This window comes from Schistocerca americana, chromosome 5 (genome assembly GCF_021461395.2).
Source record: "Schistocerca americana isolate TAMUIC-IGC-003095 chromosome 5, iqSchAmer2.1, whole genome shotgun sequence".
In the NCBI taxonomy this organism is placed as follows: Eukaryota; Metazoa; Arthropoda; class Insecta; order Orthoptera; family Acrididae; genus Schistocerca; species Schistocerca americana.
In genome coordinates this window covers 418,000,850-418,022,332 of record NC_060123.1, presented here as the reverse complement: position 1 = coordinate 418,022,332, position 21,483 = coordinate 418,000,850, and the positions used below count along the sequence as shown (strand labels likewise).

The following is a 21,483-nucleotide window of genomic DNA, read 5'->3' as shown; positions in this document are numbered from 1 at the left end:
TGTGCAAAATAGCTTTCTCAAATTTTAACAATGTGTGTTTTATAGGAAGATAGAACAGTCAACCCCTATAAGTGAAAGCGTTTAAGAGTTCTGAAAGTCTCAGGTGTACCTAGAAAGCCCACATCTGCATCCACTGCAAAATTGTACCAACAAATGTCTTTCCAAAATAAACCATGTATGAGCCATAGGGTGAAGGGTCTGTGCTGCATGTCACACACAAAAAGCTGAAGCCCAATGGAGTATTCATGTCTTACAACTTTTGCTGTGCTTTGAGCTTGATCGTAGCAGTTGACTGAATTTTGTATGACTTTTTGTAGTTTAGTAAACCTGGAAACAAAGATATCACCTGCAAAAATGGAAGAAAAATGGTACAGTAACTTACTTCACATGTGCATATTCTTATGGAAACAACTATTTTATTATTCACTACAATATACAAATCATGGTTTTATTTTCAGTGATTTTTTAAATTTAACACTGTTTTTTCATACTTTTGCTCTTTAAAAACTATCATCTGTTGGTGGTTTTGCATAAAGTTCTTCTCGTGGACGTTCCCCAGCAAAGTACTGTCGGTGGCGCTCTAATCTCATTTCTCGAATACGGAGTTTCTACAAAATATTAGGAAAGTTCCTGTTAATGTAGAATATAAGCAAGAGATAAATTATGAAACTGTTAAAATAAAAATAAGAAATACAATTACACATGTGAAGTTTAATATCTCCATTCATTTATAAAGCTTAATGAAAGGCAATACTAGCCCTTCTGCCAAACACAAGAAGTCAAAACCCACCACCTACACGATTTCACACAAACTTGCATCACCATTTCTTTATTTAGTGGCAGTAAATATCAAGTTTTGCCTTTTCAACAGAATGTAGCATTGTCATTTCTGGAAAGTGTTGTTACATGTGGAAATTCCAATACAGAGTTACCCGTAAGTATGTCCAAGGTTTCAGAAGACAGCTGCAAGGAAGCTACAAGACATACAGAAAATAGACACACATTTCTGGACAGAGTGTCTCCACAAGTTCTAACTCACATTATAGCTGCTTAATGTGAATTCCATTTGTGATGTGGCAAATGTAAATATTTGCATGGAATTCATTGAAGTCACAACAGAAGGTTCAACACAGCCTGTCTTGGAAATCTATTCATTGGGTTGCCTATCCACAAGCCCAACTACTTTGATGCAATAATATGGAGTGAATGATTTGTCTACATGATCTGACACATCAGCCCCCTATTGGCGCAGTCTACGACTACACTACAACGCGTAGTATGAATCCAAATTTTGAGAGATACTCTGTCCACTGAAGTGTAATTTTTCTCTGTTTTGTTTTCATGTAGCCTTCTGATCTGTGGAAGTACTATGAATAATGCTGCATATTAACTTTGTGCAGTACTTTCCATTTGCTCATGACATTTGGTGTGATATTATATTACCTTGTTATGGGAATAATTTTACTCCAAATGTGAGGCAACAGGGTGTGTGGTATTAATTGATAAACCTCTGTAGACTTATTTAACAAGCTTGGATTCTCACACTAACATTGCAGTACTTCTATTCACAGTCAAGAATTTGCTTGACAACATAAATTTCATAAAAGGAATTGCAAATTCCATTCAGTAAGCACAAGTTTGAGGTACCATCTTTGTATTATGGGCATATCCTTCATTAACCATTCTAAAAGTATGCAACATTAAGTTGCAGAAGACTTCCATCAAAGTTGGAGGTTTTTAGTGACAAAAATGTGTTTTCAAACCCAAGCTTAGTGCTTTTCTACTGGAAAACTTTTTTCAGAAAAAATACTTAAGGTATGTTTAATCCTGCAATGAGAAAAAAATCTGTTTCTACAAACTAAATAACTGATAATGTTGTTCACATAGACATCTACACTTATCAACAATACACAAACCATTCCCTTATTCTAATCATGTAATGGAGTAAGGGATGAGTGATTGCCTTTAAACCTCAGTATGCACCATAAGGTCATACATACCCTCGGTTCCAAAGATTCATATTTAAGGCCACTGAGCTTCTTTACTAAATTTACATATAAGATCTATTGGTCTTTTACAACTCTGACAGTGTGTGTCTAAATTTTGATGTCTTCTCACATCTACTTGATGATGATGACTATGATGATGATAATAATAATATGGAAAAGACAGATTGCTACTCACCGTAAAGACGACACAATGAGTTGCAGACAGGCATAATAAAGAGACTGTTACATATAAGCTTTTGGCCAAAGCCTTCTTTAGAAAAGAAAAAACACACACACACACACACACACACACACACACACACACACACACACACACACACACACAAAAAACCACTATCTTCAGCTGTTCTGGCCAGAATGCAACTGGAACACTTCGCATTGGAAGCAATAAGGAGTGAGGTGAGCAAAGGGGAGGGATAGCATCAGGATATGGGTGGTGGAAGAGGAGTCAGCACTGCCTGCAAGCATGCGTGGACTAGAGGCGGAAGGACAGATCCATCAGGGGCAGTATCGGGATCCAGTGGGGAGGGTGTTATGTATCAGATCACTTTGGCTTAAAACAATGTGTTATACCATACCCCTTCAATCTGACAAATGATGTCAGTGACTTTCAAAGAGGAACTTTCTTTTCTAGTTTATTAGACATTTGTGACCCACCTTCTGTACACAGAATTTCTGTTTTGTTTGTACATGTTCCGTATCCTGGGATGAACGCAGCACACCTGCGAAATAGGGTGGCGGGTGGTGATATTACAGTGCATTGCGGCACTTGCTGCACGGAGCTGTTACTTCAAGCCGCTTACATCCTGCCTATGGGATGCTTTTCGAACCACAGGATCCCCAGCGAGTCAAAAACTTGGCTGTCGATGTCTCTAAGACAGAGCAGGCAATTGATTGACAGCCAGAATGTACAAAAGATGTTGCATAAGGCAAATGTTGTATATTTTGGAGTGTAACCAACTGAAAAATGCAATGTACTCAATTGTATTGGGAAGTGAGTACATGTACAGCACAGAAGAAGAGTCCAAAATTGTTCCGTAGTGGGCCACTGTAGCTCTGCAAGTACTTCCAAGTGACAGAGGTGGTTGTTGTTGTGGTCTTCAGTCCTGAGACTGGTTTGATGCAGCTCTCCATGCTACTCTATCCTGTGCAAGCTGCTTCATCTCCCAGTACCTACTGCAACCTACATCCTTCTGAATCTGCTTAGTGTATTCATCTCTTGGTCTCCCTCTACGATTTTTACCCTCCATGCTGCCCTCCAATGCTAAATTTGTGATCCCTTGATGCCTCAAAACATGTCCTACCAACCGATCCCTTCTTCTAGTCAAGTTGTGCCACAAACTTCTCTTCTCCCCAATCCTATTCAATACTTCCTCATTAGTTACGTGATCTACCCACCTTATCTTCAGCATTCTTCTGTAGCACCACATTTCGAAAGCTTCTATTCTCTTCTTGTCCAAACTAGTTATCGTGTATGTTTCACTTCCATACATGGCTACACTCCATACAAATACTTTCAGAAACGACTTCCTGACACTTAAATCTATACTCGATGTTAACAAATTTCTCTTCTTCAAAAACGATTTCCTTGCCATTGCCAGTCTACATTTTATACCCTCTCTACTTCGACCATCATCAGTTATTTTACTCCCTAAATAGCAAAACTCCTTTACAACTTTAAGTGTCTCATTTCCTAATCTAATTCCCTCAGCATCACCCGATTTAATTTGACTGCATTCCATTATCCTCGTTTTGCTTTTGTTGATGTTCATCTTATATCCTCCTTTCAAGAAACTGTCCATTCCGTTCAACTGCTCTTCCAAGTCCTTTGCTGTCTCTGACAGAATTACAATGTCATCGGCGAACCTCAAAGTTTTTACTTCTTCTCCATGAATTTTAATACCTACTCCGAATTTTTCTTTTGTTTCCTTTACTGCTTGCTCAATATACAGATTGAATAAAATCGGGGCAAGGCTACAACCCTGTCTCACTCCTTTCCCAACCACTGCTTCCCTTTCATGCCCCTCGACTCTTATAACTGCCATCTGATTTCTGTACAAATTGTAAATAGCCTTTCGCTCCCTGTATTTTATACCTGCCACCTTCAGAAATTGATTTTTTTTTTTGGTAGGGTTTAAGGGCGCTCAACTGCTGAGGTCATTAGCGCCCAGTCACTGGTGTTAGAGCAAATGGAATCTGCTAAAACTCAAGGGGATGGGGGGACACCAGAAGTACCTGACAAAGATGCAGATAAAATAAGTAAAAAGGTTAAATGTCTTTGGACAAGCCAGTTAAAGTTATAAAACGCAGAATACGAGCAGGTGCTCGAGCGTCATCAGCTAAAACATCCGGTAAAGTAGATGGCAGGGACAGGATAACACGAAATTGATTAAAACGGGGACACGACAATAAAACATGGAGCACTGTTAATGCCTGACCACAAGGGCACTGCGGGGCTGTATCACCGGAGAGCAGGTAGCGGTGGCTAAACCGGCAATGCCCAATCCGCAACCTGGTCAGAAGGACCTCCTCGCGCCGAGATGGTCGGGAGGATGTTGTCCAAGCAGTTGGGAGCGGTTTTACTGCCCGGAGCTTGTTTCCTTGGAGGGATGACCAAGCATCCCACCACAACGACACAAGCCTCTTACAGACATCCCCACGAACGTCAGATGACGGGACACAATGGGAGGCTGGCCGAGGCAGGAGGACTGCAGCCTTGGCTGCAGCATCCGCAGCCTCATTCCCAGGCACTCCTACATGTCCGGGAACCCACAGAAAGCTGACAGAACCACCATTATTAGCGAAAGAATGGAGGGACTGCTGTATCCGTTGAATCAAGGGATGGACCGGATAGGGAGCTCCAAGGCTCTGAAGAGCACTGAGCGAGTCAGAGCAGAGTACATACGATGAATGGCGGTGGCGGCGGGCATACTGAACGGCCTGATGGAGAGCAAAAAGCTCGGCCGTAAAGCTGGAACATTGGTCGAGGAGCCAGTATTTAAAGGTGGCGGCCCCGACGACAAAGGCACAGCCGACACCATCGTCAGTTTTGGAGCCATCGGTGTAAATAAAGGTGTGACCGGCAAGTCGAGCACGAAGTTCGACAAACCGTGAGCAATACACTGCAGCCGGAGTACCCTCCTTCGGGAGTGAGCTGAGGTCGAGATAAATAGGAACCGGAGCCTGGAGCCAAGGTGGTGTCGGGCTCTCACCCTCTCTGAAGGTGGTAGGGAGGGCAAAATCCAATTGTCGAAGCAGGCGACGGAAGCGGACTCCGGGTGGCAGCAGGGCAGACACATACAACCCGTAATGACGGTCGAGAGAATCGGCGAAGAAGGACTCGTAAGAGGGGTGGTCGGGCGTAGACAACAACCGGCAGGCATACCGACACAGCAGTACGTCGCGCCGGTAAGTCAATGGTAACTCGGCATCTTCAGCATAAAGACTCTCCACAGGACTAGTGTAGAAGGCTCCGGTCGCAAGACGTATCCCCCGATGGTGGATGGAGTTGAGCCGGCGTAAGAGGGACGGCCGAGCGGACGAGTAGACGAAGCTCCCATAATCCAGCTTCGATCGGACTATGGACCGATACAAGCGAAGCAGGACAGTGCGATCCGCTCCCCAAGATGAACCGCTAAGAACTCTTAGGACATTAAGGGAATGTGTACAACGGGCCGCCAAATAAGAGACATGTGGAGACCAACACAGTTTCCTGTCCAACGTGAGCCCTAAAAACTTAGTTGTGTCCACGAATGGGAGAACAACGGGACCGAGATGTAAGGATGGCGAAAGGAACGCTTTATATCGCCAAAAGTTGATACAAACTGTCTTCTCTTCAGAGAACCGGAAGCCATTTGCCACGCTCCATGAGTAGAGGCTGTCTAGACAACGCTGAAGGCAGCGCTCCAGGAGGCATGTTCTCTGGGCACTGCAGTAGATCGCGAAGTTATCGACAAAGAGGGAGCCTGAGACATTAGGTGGAATGCAATCCATAATTGGATTGATCGCTATGGCAAAAAGGGCTACGCTCAAGACGGAGCCCTGAGGCACCCCGTTCTCCTGGAGGAAGATGTCGGACAATACGGAACCCACACGTACCCTAAACTTTCGATCCGTTAAAAAGGAATCAATAAAAAGGGGCAGGCGACCGCGTAGGCCCCACCTGTGCATAGTGCGGAGCATACCTCCTCTCCAACAGGTATCATAAGCCTTCTCCAAGTCGAAGAACATGGCTACCGTTTGGCGCCTTCGCAAAAAGTTGTTCATGATGAATGTCGACAGGGTCACAAGGTGGTCAACAGCGGAGCGGCGGCGACGAAAGCCGCACTGGACATTAGTAAGTAGTCGTCGAGATTCAAGAATCCAGACTAACCGAGCATTAACCATGCGCTCCATCACCTTACAGACACAGCTTGTAAGAGAAATGGGGCGGTAACTAGAAGGAAGGTGTCTATCCTTCCCAGGTTTGGGTATAGGAACAACAACGGCGTCACGCCAACGCATGGGGACTTGACATTCGGTCCAGACGCGATTGTAGGTACGAAGAAGGAAGCTTTTGCCCGCCGGAGAAAGGTGTGCCAGCATCTGAACGTGAATGGCATCTGGCCCCGGAGCAGAGGACCGGGACAGTGCAAGCGCACGTTCGAGTTCCCGCATAGTAAAGGGGGCATTATAAGTTTCTAGATTCAGCGAGTGGAAGGAAGGTCGCCGAGCCTCTTCTGCCTCTTTCCTGGGAAGGAAGGCAGGATGGTAATGGGCGGAGCTTGAAACCTCCGCGAAAAAGCGGCCGAAGGCGTTGGAGACAGCCACAGGATCAACAAGGACCTCATTACCTGAGGTCAGGCCAGGTACCGAGGAGTGGGCCTATGCCCGACAGCCGGCGCAGGCTACCCCAAACGACAGAAGAGGGAGTGAAACTGTTAAAGGAGCTGGTGAAAGAGGCCCAACAAGCTTTTTTGCTGTCTTTGATGACTCTACGGCATTGCGCTCGGAGTCGTTTGTATTCTATACAAATCGCCAACGTAGGATGGCGGCGAAAGGTGCGTAAAGCACGTCGTCGAGCACGGATAGCGTCCCTACAAGCCTCGTTCCACCAGGGGACGGAAACGCGACGTGAAGAAGAAGTAGTACGAGGAATGGAACGTTCGGCAGCATTGATGATAACAGCCGTGAGGTATTCGACCTGACTGTCACAACTGGGAAAATCGTGGTCCGGAAAAGTCGCCAGGGATGAGTACAGTCAGCTTTCAGTATGTTCCAGCTCGAAGGACGTGGGGATGGGGTGTGGTGCAGGAGACGAACGACACAGGGGAAGTGGTCGCTCGAATAGGTGTCAGAAAGGACATACCACTCGAACCGACGGGCAAGAGTGGCAGAACAGATCGAGAGGTCCAAGTGGGAGTAGGTATGAGTAGAGTCCGAAAGGAAAGTTGGGGCGCCGGTATTGAGGCAGACAAGATTGAGATGGTTGAAGACATCCGCCAAGAGTGAGCCTCTTGGACAGGACGCAGGAGAGCCCCAAAGGGGATGATGGGCATTGAAGTCGCCAAACAATAAAAACGGCGGGGGAAGCTGAACGATCAGGTGCATCATGTCAGCCCGACTAACAGCAGATGATGGTGGAGTGTAGATGGTACAAACTGAAAAAGTAAAAGCAGAAAGAGTAATGCGGACAGCTATTGCCTGGAGTGGGGTGGTCAATGGGATGGGATGGTAATAAACATTGTCCGGAACGAGCAACATGACCCCACCATGAGCTGGGATACCGTCCACAGGGGTGAGGTCATACCGCTCCGAGGTATAGTGGGTAAAGGCAATACGGTCAGTCGGGCGCAACTTGGTTTCCTGGAGACCAAGGACGAGCAGACAGTGCAGGCGGAGGAGCAGTTGTAATTCCTCCCGATTAGATCGGATACCTCGTATGTTCCAATGAAACAACGCTATCGCTAGTTAAAAGGTTGGGGGAACGAGACGGGGGAAGAGCTGGTCACCTCGACGGCCGCGGAGGGCCAGGTTGCGAGGGAACTACGCTACAACCGACGGGAGGCGGATCCGGTTCCATCGACTCGTCGCCAGCTGCGGCCGCTGTCCCTGGTTGTGTAACACGGGCCGCATCATTTGCCAACGAAAGGCCGGCGGAGCGCCTGGCAGCAGAGCGTCCCGGCGAAACTGAGGATGACCGGGAGCAGCGACTCACGGATGGAGCGTCAGACGAAACGCGCCGGGGTGGAGAGGGGGATAGAGACTTCTTCTTGGAGGCCTTCTTGGAAGGCCGAGGAGGCACAGGGATGGTGGGCTGGACCCGAAGAAGGTCCTCACGCGCGGGGTCCGTTTTGGAACGCCGGACCTCGGAAGCTGGGGTCCGGAACGTTTCCCCGATGGACGCCTGAGAAGAGGATCGCTTCTCAGGTGGCGTGGGGGGAGGAGGAGGAAGGGTGGCCCCTGGGGCAGAGGGGGTGGGGGCCACGGGGGAGGAGGATTGGGAAGGGAGGGATTTGGGAGGCGGAGGCAGAGCCCCCTGATGGGTGGAGGAGGTGGAGGGGGGACAGGATAGGGGTGAGGATACCGCGGAAGGAGTGGACACAACTGAGGCAAACGAGGTGGTCAATGGCACGGGATGGAGGCGGTCGTACTTCTTCCGGGCCTCAGAATAAGAGAGCCGATCCAAAGTTTTGATTTCTTGTATCTTTTTCTCCTTCTGATATGCGGGGCAGTCTGAGGATCTAGGCGAGTGGACGCCAGGACAATTAACGCACCGAGGTGGTGGGGTGCATGTATGTTCCTCACGAAGAGGACGTCCACAATCGCCACAAAGGGGCTCAGCCTCACACCGTGATGACATGTGCCCAAAGCGCAAACACCTAAAACAGCGCATAGGAGGCGGGACGTAAGGTCGCACGTCACACCGGTAGCACATCACCTTCACCTTCTCCGGGAGAACGTCCCCCTCGAAGGCGAGGATAAAGGCCCCGGTGTCGATGCGACGGTCTTTGGGGCCGCGCTGGACTCGCCGGACGAAATGCACGCCTCGGCGCTCCAGGTTGGCCCTGAGCTCCTCATCAGATTGTAGCAGGAGGTCACGATGAAAAATAACCCCCTGCGTCCTATTTAATGCCAGATGTGGACAATGGATACTGGGATGTCCCCTAGGCGGTCGCACGCCTGGAGCGCCGCCGACTGTGTGGCGGAGGTGGTCTTGATAAGGACGGACCCTGAACACATCTTGCTGAGAGCCTCGATTTCCCCGAAGACGTCCTCAATGTGCTGAACAAAGAACATGGGCTTGGAGGTGGCGAACGTCCCCCCATCGGTTCGAGAACAGACCAAATAGCGGGGGAAGTACTTCGCCCCAAGCCGGCGGGCCTGTCCCTCCTCCCATGGAGTGGCCAAGGGGGAAAGGGCAGGAGAACCAGAACTAGAACGGTACCTTTTCTTTTGAAAGACTCGGCCGCTGAGCGACCAGATACATGTTGACGTTTCATCTGCGAAACGTCCACCCCGATACCACCCACTCCGACCAGGGGCTCTCCCCACGGGCGCCACCCAGCCGCAGCAAGGGCCACCTGGCAGGATGACCATTGCCGGGAGTCCTGATGCCCCAAGGAGACGGGCATCTACTCCTTGGCCGACGTGGGGAGGGTGCAGCTCAGGTATCGGCAGTACGATCCCTGTGTTGTCAGGGGGCTACAACCTAGAGGGTACATGACGACCCCACCACAACGGGCTGGCTACCGTGCTGGATTTCTGGTGCCATGGAAAGTCCATCATGATCGCTGGTGCAGATGGAGATGCACTATGGGCATAACTTGGACAACCCATCAGGCGTTGAGGCCCAATTTGAGGAATAGTGGGTAAGGTTACAACGCCGGTGCAATGCTGAGTGTCAAGGTCTTAGTGCACTTAGGACCAGTGGTACACCATGTAAGGTGTCCTTCCCCAAAAGGCTCGTACTTCTGTAGAATTTTGAAAAATGGAGGTCAAACCCCAAGGGGGACCATTACATGGAAGGCCGAAAAGGTTGAAACTCCTTTTAGTCGCCTCTTACGACAGGCAGGAATACCTCGGGCCTATTCTTACCCCGGACCCGCAGGGGGCCTTCAGAAATTGAAAGAGAGTATTCTAGTTAACATTGTCAAAAGCTTTCTCTAAGTCTACAAATGCTAGAAACGTAGGTTTGCCTTTCCTTAATCTTTCTTCTAAGATAAGTCGTAAGGTTAGTATTGCCTCACGTGTTCCAACATTTCTACGGAATCCAAACTGATCTTCCCCGAGGTCCGCTTCTACCAGTTTTTCCATTCGTCTGTAAAGAATTCGCGTTAGTATTTTGCAGCTGTGACGTATTAAACTGATAGTTCGGTAATTTTCACATCTGTCAACACCTGCTTTCTTGGGATTGGAATTATTATATTCTTCTTGAAGTCTGAGGGTATTTCGCCTGTCTCATACATCTTGCTCGCCAGATGGTAGAGTTTTGTCATGACTGGCTCTCCCAAGGCCATCAGTAGTTCTAATGGAATGTTGTCTACTCCCGGGGCCTTGTTTCGACTCAGGTCTTTCAATGCTCTGTCAAACTCTTGACGCAGTATCTTATCTCCCATTTCGTCTTCATCTACATCCTCTTCCATTTCCATAATATTGTCCTCAAGTACATCGCCCTTGTATAAACCCTCTATATACTCCTTCCACCTTTCTGCCTTCCCTTCTTTGCTTAGAACTGGGTTGCCTTCTAAGCTCTTGATATTCATACAAGTGGTTCTCTCCTCTCCAAAGGTCTCTTTAATTTTCCTGTAGGCAGTATCTATCTTACCCCTAGTGAGACAAGCCTCTATATCCTTACATTTGTCCTCTAGCCATCCCTGCTTAGCCATTTTGCACTTCCTGTCAATCTCATTTTTGAGACGTTTGTATTCCTTTTTGCCTGCTTCATTTACTGCATTTTTATATTTTCTCCTTTCATCAATTAAATTCTATATTTCTTCTGTTACCCAAGGATTTCTATTATCCCTCGTCTTTTTACCTACTTGATCGTCTGCTGCCTTCACTACTTCATCTCTCAGAGCTACCCATTCTTCTTCTACTGTATTTCTTTCCCCCATTCCTGTCAATTGTTCCCTTATGCTCTCCCTGAAACTCTCTACAACCTCTGGTTCTTTCAGTTTATCCAGGTTCCATCTCCTTAAATTCCCACCTTTTTGCAGTTTCTTCAGTTTTAATCTACAGTTCATAACCAATAGATTGTGGTCAGAATCCACATCTGCCCCTGGAAATGTCTTACAATTTAAAACCTGGTTCCTAAATCTCTGTCTTACCATTATATAATCTATCTGATACCTTTTAGTATCTCCAGGATTCTTCCAGGTATACAACCTTCTTTTAAGATTCTTGAACCAAGTGTTAGCTATGATTAAGTTATGCTCTGTGCAAAATTCTACAAGGCGGCTTCCTCTTTCATTTCTTCCCCCCAATCCATATTTCCTTCTCTCCCTTTTCCTACTGACGAATTCTAGTCACCCATGACTATTAAATTTTCGTCTCCCTTCACTACCTGAATAATTTCTTTTATCTCGTCATACATTTCATCTATTTCTTCATCATCTGCAGAGCTAGTTGGCATATAAACTTGTACTACTGTAGTAGGCATGGGCTTTGTGTCTATCTTGGCCACAATAATGCGTTCGCTATGCTGTTTGTAGTAGCTAACCCGCACTCCCATTTTTTTATTCATTATTAAACCTACTCCTGCATTACCCCTATTTGATTTTGTATTTATAACCCTGTAATCACCTGACCAAAAGTCTTGTTCCTCCTGCCACCGAACTTCACTAATTCCCACTATATCTAACTTTAACCTATCCATTTCCCTTTTTAAATTTTCTAACCTACCTGCCCGATTAAGGGATCTGACATTCCACACTCCGATCCGTAGAACGCCAGTTTTCTTTCTCCTGATAACGACGTCCTCTTGAGTAGTCCCCGCCCGGAGATCCGAATGGGGGACTATTTTACCTCTGGAATATTTTACCCAAGAGGACGCCATCATCATTTAATCATACAGTAAAGCTGCATGTCCTCGGGAAAAATTACGGCTGTAGTTTCCCCTTGCTTTCAGCCGTTCGCAGTACCAGCACAGCAAGGCCGTTTTGGTTAATGTTACAAGGCCAGACCAGTCAATCATCCAGACTGTTGCCCCTGCAACTACTGAAAAGGCTGCTGCCCCTCTTCAGGAACCACATGTTTGTCTGGCCTCTCAACAGATACCCCTCCGTTGTGGTTGCACCTACGGTACGGCCATCTGTGTCGCTGAGGCACGCAAGCCTCCCCACCAACGGCAAGGTCCATGGTTCATGGGGGGGCCAGAGGTTAACGTTTATAATCTACAGCATCAGTAAAATACTCACAGACTGTTACAGATGCATGATACATCGCAAAGGAGGGGGAATGCAAAGAGGAATGAGGAGCAGAGAAGGGGAACAGACCAATGGATGTGCTGGCAGAGAGCAGCACATAATGAGGCTTAGGAGTCATGAATTGTGAGGACATGACAGAGACAGAGGTGGTGGAAACAGTTGGGTGGAGAGTGTGGGGCTACTGTAGGTTGAGGCTGGGATGATTTCAGGAGTGGAGAATATATTGTAAGGATAACTGTTGTATGCGCAGTTCAGGAAAGTTAGTGTTGGAGGAGAGGATCCAGGTGGTCCAGGTTGTGAAGACATATTGAAATCCAGCATGTTATATTAAGCTTCATGTTTTCTAACAGGGTGATCCACTTTGCTCTTGGCCACAATGTGGCAGTGGCCGTTCATCCTGGTAGATAGCTGGCTGGTAGTCATAGTAATATAAAATGCTGTGCAAGGATTGCAGCAGAGCTGGTACATGACATGGCAGCTTTCACATGTTGCCCAGCCTCTGATGGAAAGTGTTGGGTGGGTGGAGTGGGCAGGTCTTTTACCTGGGTCTTCCACAGAGATATGATCCACTTGACAAGGGGTTAGGTTTGGGAGTGGCATAGAGAAAGACTAGGATGATGTGAAGGTTGGGCCGGGGACAGAACACCACTTTAGGAGGGGTGGAAAGTAGAGGTGGACCAAACGGTTATTCCAGTTATCACAGTTCCAGTTATTCTTTGATAACCGTTATTTTTAACGGTTATTAATAACTGTCGAGTTATTTTTCGCTAGCGAATAATCCGACGGGTTACAGTTAAATAACGACATAGTAGGAATCCATCAGTTTAGTTATCAGTATAACTGCGAGTAGTGTTGGTTGGGGAAGGAGACCAGACAGCGTGGTCATCGGTCTCATCGGATTAGGGAAGGAAGTCGGCCCTGCCCTTTCAGAGGAACCAACCAGGCATTTACCTGGAATGATTTAGGGAAATCACGGAAAACCTAAATCAGGATGGCCGGACGCGGGATTGAACCGTCGTCCTCCCGAATGCGAGTCCAGTGTCTAACCACTGCGCCACCTCGCTCGGTGCGAGTAGTGTGAAATGGCAGGAATGTCGTATGAATGGTGTCATCACCTTACCTAATTAACTCTGGGTACATTTTAGTTGATGTTAGAACGATTATTAGTGTTTCATATCATATGTGTGTAGGTTATCGGTCGCTATTAGAAATATTACCTTTGCAGCTGCAACAGAAAGTACGCGGAACTTCACCACAGCACTGTTTAAGTAAAATATTAACAACGTGCGTTTTTATGTATGAAGTAAGATGTAAACTGAATACTGCAGGTTAAATTCGAAACTTAATTTTCTGTGCTGCTAACTTAATAGAATAAGTGTACAGCCTTGTAATACAACAAAAAATATACGTAATGTGACAGATTCGTTTACTCCTGTCCTGTACAAGATAGTCGTATTGGGAAAAGTGTGAGTACGCGAAGAAAAGTGTTATGTGAGATTTGTAAATTGCTCGATTTCTCCAGCTACAGCATGTTTATGACATATGAAGACACGCAGATCAAAAAGGTTGACAGTGTTACATTTCTGGGACTACAACTCGATAATAAATTCAGTTGGGAAGGGCATACCACAGAATTGATGAAGCCCCTAAACAAGTCTGTATTTACAGTGAGAATGATGTTAGATGTAGGAGACATAAATATAGAAAAGCATTCCGCTACACCAATGAAATCTGCAGGAATCTGACACTTCCCTTGAACAATATAGGTCAACCATATACCAAAACACCAGTACCCATAACTAAAAGTACGAAAATTGGAATCAGACATTTCCCTTGACCTACATAGGTCAACCTCAGATGACAATACTAAAACATCAACACCTACAACTATGAAAATGGGAATTGGTCATTTCCGGTGACCTATATAGGTCCACCACAACTACTGATGCCAAAAAACCAACACCTACAACTGCGAAAAATAAAACCAAAACCACAACCCCAAAAATCCACAAATCAAACATTCCTACATAAATTAAAACACATTCAATACTCCATAAATACACAAAACATCACAAATAGAAAAAAAAATTAATTACCACCAGCAAATTCCGGCACTGCATTCTAGATCGGCCAGACCCCCCCCCCCCCCCCCCCCACACAAAAATACTCATAAACACCGTGCCGTAATGACATTCACACACCACAACATCTTTACGTCAAAGCAGATGGGTGAAATCATCGGACGCTTCCATTGACCCCTCCTTCTACTCTTTAGATGAATATCTTAACAGAGACTGAGAGACCAGCTTAAGTAAAAATTCTGCTATATTTCAGTTTTGACAGCACTTGGTCGCAACAGTCATGATCGGGTATTCTGTGAATGATAAATTTATTAAAAGTGCGTAACTGTGTTTTATTGTGGAAGTGTATCAATTCTGTAAATATTAGCAGTTACTGTAATATATTCACATATTTTGACAATCTCCTGATAAATGATGAGGATGATGATTATTATATTCAAATGTATTATGTTATACTTTCTGACATCATTCGCAATGACCAGCAGCTATTTCCGAAGAAGTATGAAAATATTTGCTCGCTCCAGTAACTATCCTTTCTGGAAATATCACCGGGGTCTAAGACTGGAGTCACTGTGTCAGGAACACAGACACACAGTTATTCCGTTACCGACTTCCAGGTTACCTGTAGTGGTAGCCCGATAACTGCCAGAGAACGAGAACTGTGAGCCAATAATGATAACTGCCAGAGGAGAACACTGATCTGTGACAGTTATTTCCATAGTCGCTCGAATTCCTTATGGTAACTCTCGTTGTACTACCCGTCCAAGCTAAAATAACACATAAGGCGGTAGTTCAAGGGATTGACTGTACTTGTTAATGCCTGTACTGCAGCTCCTATCAGCCACCGCTCGGACATTAACTTTATTTAATTGTTTGTGCTAAAAGTAACGAAGGCACACGAAATAGTACACAGTTCTTATCAACAGATGGCGCACAGTCTCACAGTTATTCCCATGGTCTATAGAACGCCTTCCAAATGCGCAGTACGATCTTCGGTCAACAGATGGCGCAAGGCACTGTTGACACTAGACAGTTATTGAAATAACTGCCAGAATCAGAGAAACGGTTACCGCAGTAACCGTTACTTCTCAGTAACCGGTTATTTCTATCAGTTACGTTATTTTTTGCCACCTCTAGTGGAAAGCTTCTCGGGTAGCCTGTGGTTCAGTTGTTCCAGGTTGGGGTGGTATAGGATGATGAAGAGGGCACTCTTTGTACTTGGTTCTTGGGGGTGGTGGGAGGATTGAGGAAGGGGGGAAGATATGGCCTGAGAAATCTGTTTCCAGACTGGATATGGGGAAAGTATTTTTGTGAGACCTTCAGCATACTCGCAAAAGAGCTCCCATCACGGCAGATAAGATGCCCCTGGGTGGCCAGCAATATACGAGGGATTTTTTTGGGGGAGGAAGGGATGACAACTGTTGTAATGCAGGTACTGTTGGTGGGTTTAATGGGGACAGATGTGTGAATGGAGCCATCAGGGAAGAGGTGGTCAACATCTAAGAAGGTGGCATGGTGGGTTGAACAGATCCAAGTGAAGTGGATAGGAGAGAAGGTGTTAAGGTAATGAAGGAATAGGAATAGGATATCCTTGCTCAGTCCAGATCATGAAGATGAACTTTGGGTGGCCAAACCAGAGATTTGGGGTTTTGGTAGGCTAGGGAGGCTTTTCTCCAGATGAATCTTAACCTGGTTGGCTTACGAGGATGCCATGGGGGTGCCCATTGCTATGCTGTGAATTTGTTTCTGTATCTTCCCTTCAGAGAAGTAGTGCGTGTTAGGATACCGTATTTACTCAAATCTAAGCCGCACCTGAAAAATGAGACTCGAAATTAAGGAAAAAATTTTTTCCTGAATCTAAGCCGCACCTGAAATTTGAGACTCGAAATTCAAGGGGAGAGAAAAGTTTTAGGCCGCACCTCCAAATCGAAACAAAGTTGGTCCATTGTGATATGAGACACAATTTAGGTCGAATGAATGACAATGTAGCTACAGTAGTTTGGTTCGAGTCGTAAGCTTAGCAGTTAAGCTTTACCAGGTAGCCATTGCTATGCGTCAGGTGCTCCGTCCGTATTTATACGGGTACCCTTGCTTTTTCACGTGCTTCGTCTAGTTTGAATTGATTGCTTATTTTTCTTTGATCTGATAAGCGCCGTTCTCTTTGTTATAGGTGTTTACGTCACGCTAAGCTGAAAATGCATTACTGTACTGTGTCATGCACTGTTTGTCGCATTCTCATGATGAGTGTTTACGGCCTGTCGCCGCTCGCGGCATGGCTTGCTTTTGTGCACGCTACCGCCACTTACAATTATATAAAAAAAAGAAAAAAGAGAGAGAGGAATCGTCTCATTAGCCAAACAATGGCAAGAGACTGCTATTTGTTGTTACTTACACTGCAGCTTTCTTTGATAATGATCAACAAGAACCAAATAATATACTGCGTATGACAGAAGTTCTGAACGAGAGTTAAGCGAAAATTTTTCTCCCTTTGAAAATCTTTGCAGACGTCTCATTAGTACACATCATTCTGCACAGAAATTAGTCATTTTAGATTTAAAAATTTAGTCAATTGCCGTGCTTCATTTCTGACTGTATCACTATCACACATAAGAATAATACGAATATAAACATGACATGATATGTATATTCTTCCGCGTTTGCTGTTGTCTCACTCTAGTTTCGTAGTTCATTAGGCAGACAGGATTTAAATGAGATAGCAGCAAACACGAAACAATACATAGAAAATGTTTCTATTCCTATTATTCTTATGGTGAAGAGAATACTGCATGTGATTCACAGTTCATAAAAGTTCCTATTAGCAACCATCTCTTCTCACAGGAAGGAAAAAATTCAGAACGTAGAGTTGGCCATATTGACAAACATCCCAAACAGTCTTGCCAGTCGGATTTTCATAGTACATTGAAATGATGCTACATTCGAAGATGAACTATACGGAATTTGTATTTACTTCGTTGGATAATGTATGAAAATGCAGTGGTCGAAACTCGGGGCGGAGAAAAAAAGCTCGTCTTCCACCTTTTTTTTTTTTAATTTATTTACTGACGCAGAGGTTTTAGCGCCAGTATTTATCTTTGTGCCTGCAAAGTATGCGTGTGTAGCGCTACATATATTCGACGACAGAAGTTACTTGTGGCAGCACCTACCAACATTTTTCAGAACTTCCACTTACTTTGCACTCGATTCTAAGCCGCAGGTGGTTTTTTGGATTACAAAAAACCCGAAAAAAGTGCGGCTTAGATTCGAGTAAATACAGTATATACATTTACATCTATACTCCACAAAACACCATTAGGTGCATGGGAGAGCGTACATCCCACTGTACTAGTTATTAGTGTTTCTTTCCATTCAATTCAGGTGAGGAGCGCGGGAAGAATGATTGTTTGAATGCCTCTGTGCATGCAGTAATTATTCCAACCTTGTTCTCACACTCATTATGTGAGCAATATGTAGATAATTGAGGTACATTCCTAGAGTCACCATTTAAAGGCAGTTCTGAAAACTTTGTCAACAGACTTCCTCAGGATAGTTCACGTCTACCTTCAAGAGTCTTCCAATTCCATTCCTTCAGTGTGTCTGTGACTCCCTCCCATGGATCAAACAAATATGGTACCATTCGTGCAGCCTTTTCTCTGTATACATTCAATATCCGCTGTTAGTCTTATTTGGTATGGGTCCCATACACTTGAGCAATATTCTAGAACCAGTAGCACAAGTTATTTATTAGTAATCTCCTTTGTAGATTGACTGCACTATCAATACATTGAGAACTACCACGTGCTTTACCCATGGTTGGTTGGTTGGTTGGTTTGTGGGATTAAAGGGACCAGACTGCTACGGTCATCGGTCCCTTTTTCCAAGTACTAAAAACATCCACAGAGAGTAAAAACGATTAACAGAATAGAGCACAGATGACACAGAACAAGAGAAACTGAGACAAAGACCAGACAAAACGAACTAAAATCACACAGAGTGTGACGGTGGTTGGCCGACCATAGAAATAAAAAGGGAAAAGCCAACCACTTAAAACACATTAAAAAATCAGTTTAAAACCGGAGGCCAAAGGCCAGAATCAACACAAAACAATAAGATAAAACAGAAACACTTAGATTAAATGATAAAAACCCCCTGCCCAAATAAAACGTAAAACTAAGTCAGCTGTAGCAGAGTCATCTGTTAAAAGGGCAGGGAGCATGTCAGGCAGTGCGAATGACTGCCTGAGCACCGCTAAAAGCGGACACTCCAATAAAATATGGACCACAGATAAAACAGAGCGACATAGAGGTGCGTCCTCACGGCGCAATAAGTGGCCGTGCGTAAGCCGAGTGTGCCCAATGCACAGCCGGCAGAGGTCAACAGACTCCTTGTGGGAGACCCGCATGGACGACCGCCACACAGTCGTCATCGCCTTGATTGGCCGGAGTTTGTTGGGCGTGGGCAGATTGGGCCATTCAGCGTCCCAAACCGAAAGAACTTTGCGGCGTAAGACTGCCCGCAAATCAGTCTCCGGGAGGCCAATCCCCAGAGATGATTTACTAGCGGCTTCTTTCACCAGGCGGTCAACATTCTCATTGCCAGGTATCCCAACATGGCCTGGGGTCCACACGAAGACCACAGAGCGGCCGCAACACGCAAGAGTATGCAGGGACTCATGGATAGCCATCACCAGGCGAGAACGAGGGAAACACTGGTCAAGAGCTCGTAAACCGCTCAGGGATTTGCTACAGATAACGAAGGACTCACCTGAGCAAGAGCGGATATACTATAGGGCACGAAAGATGGCGACCAGCTCAGTAGTAAAAACGCCGCAGCCAGCTGGCAATGAATGTTGTTCATAGTGATCCCCTAGAGTCAGAGCATAACCGACACGACCAGCAACCATCGAGCCGTTGGTGTAAACAACTCCAGAGCCCTGATACGTGGCCAGGAGGAAATAAAAGTGGCATCGGAAGGCCTCCGGAGGGACTGAGTCCTTCGGGCTCTGTGCCAAATCGAGCCGAAGGCAAGGGCGAGGCACACACCATGGGGGCGAGTGCAGAGGTGCCCGGAAAGGAGGTGGAACTGGGAAAAACCCTAGCCCCGAGAGGAGCTCTTTGACGCGGACGGCGATCGGACAACCCGACCTGGGCCGACAGTCCGGCAGATGGACGACTGACTGCGGGAACAGGACACGGTAATTTGGATGCCCGGGCAAGCTAAAAACATGGGCAGCATAAGCCGCCAGTAAATGTTGGTGCCTCAGTCGCAGTGGAGGGACACCTGCCTCAACAAGTAGGCTGTCCACAGGGCTGGTGCGGAAGGCACCAGTGGCAAGTCGGATCCCGCTGTGTAGTATTGGGTCCAGCACTCACAACGCAGATGGGGATGCTGAGCCATAAGCCAGGCTCCCATAATCCAGACGGGACTGGATTAACGCCTGGTAGAGCCGCAACAGGGTAGAACGGTCGGCGCCCTAGCGGGTGTGGCTCAAGCATCTCAGAGCGTTGTGATGCCGCCAACACGCCTGTTTAAGCTGCCGGATATGAGGCAGTCAAGTCAACCAGGCATCAAAAACCACCCCCAAAAACCTGTGTGATTCCACCACTGAAAGAAGTTCGCCGGCAAGATAAAGCTGTGGCTCCGGGTGGACAGTACGTCGCCGGCAGAAATGCATAACGCAGGTCTTGGCTGCGGAAAACTGGAACCCATGAGCTACGGCCCAAGACTGCGTCTTGTGGATAGCGCCCTGTAGCTGACGTTCAACAGCTGCAATGCCAGTAGAGCTGTAGTAAAGGCAGAAGTCGTCAACACACAGGGAAGCAGAGACAGAATTTCCCCACGGCCGCAGCGAGCCCGTTAATGGCTATTAAAAACAGGCAGACACTTAAAACAGAACCCTGTGGCACACTGGTCTCCTGGACGTGGGAGGAACTATATGAGGCCGCGACTTGCACGCAGAAGGTACGAGACGACAGAAAATTGTGGATAAAAATCGGCAGAGGACCCCGAAGACCCCATCCATGAAGCGTAGAAAGGATGTGATGACGCCATGTCGTATCGTACGCCTTCCGCATGTCGAAAAAGACAGCGACCAGGTGCTGACGGCGGGCAAAGGCAGTACGGATGGCCGACTCCAGGCTCACCAGATTGTCGGTGGCGCAGCGGCCTTTACGGAAGCCACCCTGAGACAGAGCCAGAAGGCCCCGAGACTCCAGTACCCAATTCAAGCGCCGGCTCACTATCCGTTCAAGCAACTTGCAAAGAACGTTGGTGAGGCTAATGGGATGGTAGCTGTCCACCTCCAGAGGGTTCTTTCCAGGTTTCAAAACGGGGATGACAATGCTTTCCCGCCATTGCGACAGAAACTCCCCCTCGACCCAAAGACGGTTGTAAAGGTCGAGGAGGCGTCGCTGGCAGTCCACTGAAAGGTGTTTCAGCATCTGACAGTGGATGCCATCTGGCCCAGGAGTGGTATCAGGGCAAGCGGCTAGGGCACTGTGAAATTCCCACTCACTGAATGGAGCATTGTAGGATTCAGAAGTGTGGGTGCGAAAAGAAAGGCTCCGACGTTCCATCCGCTCTTTAATGGAGCGGAAGGCCTGGGGGTAATTTCCAGAAGTGGAACTCGTAGCAAAATGCTCTGCTAAGCGGTTTGCAGTGACGTCGGAGTCAGTACAAACTGCTCCATTCAGTGAGAGCGCAGGGACGCTGGCAGGGGTCCGATAGCCGAAGACGCGTCGAATCTTGGCCCAGACCTGCGATGGAGTGACATGGAGGCCAATGGTGGACACATACCACTCCCAGCACTCCTTCTTGCCTTGGCGGATAAGGAGGCGGGCCCGCGCACGCAGACGTTTGAAGGCGATAAGGTTGTCTATGGAGGGATGTCGCTTGTGACGCTGGAGCGCCCGCCAGCGATCTTTAATCGCTTCAGCGATCTCAGGCGACCACCAAGGCACAGCCCTCCGCCGAGGGGACCCAGAAGAACGG

At 46.7% G+C, this 21,483-nt stretch overlaps 1 protein-coding gene across 1 annotated transcript in view; it reads right to left on the bottom strand.

Moving 5' to 3' along the window:
• Window positions 1-396: 396 nt before the first annotated feature.
• Window positions 397-21,483, bottom strand: part of LOC124616164 (NADH dehydrogenase [ubiquinone] iron-sulfur protein 5) — a 37,491-nt gene continuing 16,404 nt past the window's right edge. Inside the window, exon 3 of the mRNA XM_047144445.1 lies at window positions 397-608. Within this exon, the coding sequence (XP_047000401.1) occupies window positions 501-608 (108 nt within the window). The 3' untranslated portion in view covers window positions 397-500. The remainder of the gene's footprint in view (window positions 609-21,483) is intronic.